Genomic DNA, 4,532 nt, shown 5'->3' with positions numbered 1-4,532 from the left:
ATGGGATTTGCGCTACTGTCACGTAACCGCCCCACGGCCCTGCGCTTACCCCCGCACCCCCCGCGCCGCCGGAGCCACCCGCACTCAGCGCATGCGCCGCCGCTTCCGTCCGGCCCCCTCCTCCCTACGGAAGCTCCCTTGCGGGAGCGATGGGGAGGCGGGGAAGGAGTTAGGGCCGCCAATGGGGAGACAGCGTGGAGAAGCTCCTGCCAATAGAAAGGCAGAGTGGGGCTGCCTCGGCCAATGGGGAGGTAGTTGCTTCTGGGTCCTGAGTGCGCCTGCTCATACGGCGGCCGCGGCAGCCGCCATGTCTATCTTCACCCCCACGAACCAGATCCGCCTCACGAACGTGGCCGTGGTGCGGGCGCGGCGCGGCGGGAAGCGCTTCGAGATCGCCTGCTACCGCAACAAGGTCCTGGGATGGCGCAGCGGAGCGTGAGTGACGGCCGGCACTGCCGGCGGGGGTGGGGCCCGCTGCGGGGGAGACCCGTGGAGGTCCCGGTGTGGAGCCGGGCAGGGGCAGCGCCAGCGCCCCGGGGCTCTGCGGTCCTCTGCCCTTCTCTGGCAGTGACGGTTGGGTCACGGGAGCTCCCGGGCTCCACGGGTTCAGCCCTGGGCAGCAGCACTTGTTCCTCCTCGCTGGCAACTCGTGCGCTCGCTCTCAGGTTGTGGCTTAACGCGTTTTCTAACCTTGCCTCATCTCCAGGGAGAAAGACCTTGACGAGGTCCTGCAGACACACACGGTGTTTGTCAACGTTTCCAAAGGCCAGGTGGCGAAGAAGGAAGATCTCATTCAAGCGTTTGGGACAGATGACCAAACAGAAATCTGTAAGGTGGTAGGTGTCACGCCCTGGGCTTTGTAAAAGCTTGGAGAGGATGGGGGCACTTGCTTACTTTGGACAGTTTGATTGAGTGTTAACAACAGATTTAATTTCTTACTCCTTTCTTCTTGGTTGGACATGAGCTGTGGACATGTTCTGGGAGATGAGAATTCCAGTCAACCTGCGCTTCTCTTTTTGGTATTTCAGTGTTTCTGTGGTGGGTTTTTGTCTGAAGTCTTTCAAATGTCGTCTGTCATAATAATTACATTATTGGTATGAGTATTCCTTTTCTGCACTTCATGTCTAACCAAATTCAAACAATTGTTAAATTTACCCAAGTGTCATGGTTTAAGCCTGGGTGGTAACTCAGCACCATGCAGTTGTTCACTCACACTCCTCTTCCCCTCTCCAGGCAGGATGGGAAGGAGAACTGAAAGAATGTAAACCCCATGGGTTGAGATAAGAACAATTTAATAACTAAAGTACAGTATATTACTACTAATTATAATAAGAGAAATAAGGGGAGAGAATATAAACTAAAAGGGAAAGAAAAACAATAAGCAACAGTGCTGCACAATACAATTGCTCAGCTCCTGCTGACCAATACCCAGCCTGATCTAAGCAGCGATCAGTCCCTTCTGGGTACAACCCCCCTGTTTCTATACTGGACATGACGTGCTGTGAGATGGAATACCCCTTTGGATAGTTTAAGTCAGGTGTCCTGTCTCTGCTCCTCCTGGCTTCTTGTGCCCCTCCTCACTGACAGAGCATGAGAGACTGAAAAAGCCTTCATCAGGATAAGTGCTACTGAGCAGCAGCTAAACCATCAGTGTGTTAGCAGAGTTATTCTCAGACTGAAGCCAAAACACAGCACTGCACCAGGTACTAGGAAGGGGAAAAAAAAAACTATTACAGGTGAAACCAGGACACCAAGGTACATGAATTCTCACTAATCAAATCTGTGATGTTTATCAGCTGGTTTCTTTACTTCTGCTCAGATTTTATCAAAAGGAGAGCTGCAGGTATCAGACAAAGAACGACACACACAGCTGGAGCAGATGTTCAGAGACATCGCGACTATTGTGGCTGACAAATGTGTGAATCCAGACACAAAGAGGCCATACACAGTGATCCTTATAGAGAGAGCCATGAAGGATATTCACTACTCTGTCAAACCCCACAAGAGCACAAAGCAGCAGGTTTGTCTCTGGCAAAATGTGCTTCTGCTTAGAGGTGTTGTCCTGAGATGTAACTTCTCTATGATGCTTTTTAAAGGTGTGTAAATGCTCTTTTTTCTGAATGTCTTTACAGGCACTGGAAGTGATCAGACAGTTAAAGGAGACGATGCAAATTGAACGTGCTCATATGAGGCTGCGATTTATTATTCCAGCAAAGGAGGGGAAGAAACTAAAAGAGAAGCTGAAGCCATTGATTAAAGTTATTGAGAGCGAAGACTTCCATGAACAGCTGGAAATGGTAAGTAATAAGCAGTCCTTGGGTTTCCTGCTTGATTTGACTTCAAACTGTGCATTTTACTAGAAGGTGAACTAGTGTATGGAAGTTGTTCAGATGAACTGTAAGTATACCAGAGGTTGTTAAGCAGAGGTGTAGTTTGTGGGTTTTAGTTTCACACAATCCTAGTGATGTCAGCTTGAAAGTAGCCTTTATTCCATAGAGATTGCTGATTCCAGCTGAGAAGTATGGTGTAATCCCTTAGCACTGATGATTGTACAACAAGGATGAGTTTTTCTGTATTAATAGAATGTTACTCATCTTTATTTGATGGGTCAGGCCTGTATTTTGACAGTGGTTAATTAGCATTATAGAAAAAGGTCCATGTTAAAGCAAGATTTAGTCTTAGCAAAATCTTTCTGAGAACAGATCAGAATCTTATCAATCCCAACTGTCAAAAGCCGCGTCCAGTGTGGATAGATAGAACTGCAGAACTTGTGTGGTAAGATCCCTTAATGGAAATCACTTATCAACGCTGCAAAGTCCTCCTGAGTAACTGAGCAATTTTATTTTATAAAAATTAATGTTTGACCTTGGAAAGAGGCTGTAAAAAATCAAATGCTGACTGATGAAATGGGAAATGTTTCAGGTGTGCCTTATTGACCCAGGCTGCTTCAGAGGAATTGATGAGCTGATCCGGAGTGAGACAAAAGGGAAAGGAACACTGGAAGTGCTCAGTCTGAAAGATGTAGAGGAAGGAGATGAAAAGCTGGAATGATGAAAACCATCTTACGAACTGACTGGTGTTGGCTGCTCTTTTCTGTTAGGCCTTCTTGTTTATTCCAATTTCTTGCAGCCAAATGTTCTCTGACACTAATCCTTTGGGATTTTTCCATGCAGTGTTTTGGGTTTTTTTTTTAATCATTTTTCACTTGCTTGGTTTACAGCTGTATTTTCCTGTAGGCACATTTTGTGTCAGAGTTGCACTAACGAGAATTTGAGTTATGATGTGATACAGAGTTACTATAGCTTTGATTTACTTTAAGGGTAGCTATTGACGAGTGCTTGACTGATACGCTGCCAATCATTTTTACTTGGAAGTTGTCAGTGTTGAGTGGAAGATTGAATTGGTCGCTGAGGGGTAGCTTTTATATGTGAGGAGAGGAACCTCAAGAAGAGAGACCTGCATTCTCTTGAGAAAAAGAGATGCAAAGTGTCTAAAACCTGATCTCTTGGCAGTGTGAAAACTGACTTAGGCTTCCCTAATGGGCTGCTGGAAAATTTAAATGCTTTAAAGGACCCTTCTGAAAGATTTCTTTCACTGGATAGAACAGTACTTTCTGACTTATAAAAAAATATTCTGCAAATAGCTTCTTCACAAAATATATTTAGCTACATTAATAAAAATTATTGTCTATTTATATATTCTAGGTACAGAAAGAAAGAATTCTGTTTGTTACTAGTGCAGGAGTTATTTCTGGCCGTAGCAGTGCTTTTTGGAGGCTGAAGGGGGAGCCTGCACTCGTGAGCTGTTTTCAAAGGCCTCTTGAGCAGGCAGTAGTGGCCTCTGGCCAGTGAGCTTGACAGGCTCTTGTTGGGCTGTAATTCTGCAGCAGGAACTGTTTGTGTGTGCCTCCAGTACAGTCAACTCTTGGGATCCGCCTGTGACTCCAGAAACATAGATGGGTTCCACCCCTTGACAGCTTGATGGCATCAGGGTACACTGTGCACTGATATCTACAAGAGCCTTATACTTCTGTGGGACTGATATGCCAGGCCATCTGATCCACACAGTCCAGTAAATCTGATTGTCCCCTGCCTCCACCTGGCTGGAGGCAGGGCCCCTCTAATGGTCGTCACAGCTTTGGACACTTAAATCGTGTTGAAAGGGATTATTCTTCGTTATCACAGGAGCTGGAGTAAAATCAGCTCTTCCACTCCATCTGGGAAACTGCTCACCAGAGACTGAAGCCGTAGCTCTCATGGGACGATCAGTCTTGGCCCTTGCTCCCCTCTTCAGTTCACTCACCCGTTCCTCCAAAGCTGAAGTAGGTTTTACATCCCACTTTGTCATGTCTTCTCCGTGATCCAGCAGGTAAAACCATAGGGTACCCCGTGGCGTATACCTCCTGTATCTCCTCTCTTGAACAATAGGACGCCTTTTGTTAATAGCTGAGACGTGTGTTGGTACACGTGAGGAGCTGGATAAATCAGATAGAACGTCCCTCAATTGTTCGAGATCCTGGGACAGTTTTTTCA

At 46.5% G+C, this 4,532-nt stretch overlaps 1 protein-coding gene across 1 annotated transcript; it reads left to right on the top strand.

Annotated features, from left to right (window-relative positions):
- The first annotated feature begins 278 nt into the window (after positions 1–278).
- SBDS (SBDS ribosome maturation factor) lies at positions 279–3,073 on the top strand. The gene is made up of 5 exons (XM_061470634.1): positions 279–435; positions 707–836; positions 1,820–2,020; positions 2,133–2,297; positions 2,923–3,073. The coding sequence occupies exons 1-5, from the start codon at positions 308–310 to the stop codon at positions 3,049–3,051; spliced, it is 753 nt and encodes a 250-aa protein (XP_061326618.1). The 5' UTR covers positions 279–307; the 3' UTR covers positions 3,052–3,073.
- The last annotated feature ends 1,459 nt before the right edge of the window (positions 3,074–4,532 follow it).

Source organism: Pezoporus flaviventris, unplaced genomic scaffold (genome assembly GCF_033815535.1).
Source record: "Pezoporus flaviventris isolate CSIRO_AGI_PZ_B2104156 unplaced genomic scaffold, CSIRO_AGI_Pfla_v1 ptg000063l, whole genome shotgun sequence".
Taxonomy (NCBI): domain Eukaryota; kingdom Metazoa; phylum Chordata; class Aves; order Psittaciformes; family Psittacidae; genus Pezoporus; species Pezoporus flaviventris.
Note: the sequence above shows the minus strand (reverse complement) of the source record. Positions and strands in the feature narration are given on the sequence as shown.

Excerpts from the sequence above, each read along its gene's own strand:
- SBDS (XM_061470634.1), top strand. The coding sequence starts at position 308 with ATGTCTATCTTCACCCCCACGAACCAGATCCGCCTCACGAACGTGGCC. Across the intron at positions 436-706 it reads CTGGGATGGCGCAGCGGAGC|GGAGAAAGACCTTGACGAGG; the intron begins GTGAGTGACGGC and ends CCTCATCTCCAG. Across the intron at positions 837-1,819 it reads AAACAGAAATCTGTAAGGTG|ATTTTATCAAAAGGAGAGCT; the intron begins GTAGGTGTCACG and ends ACTTCTGCTCAG.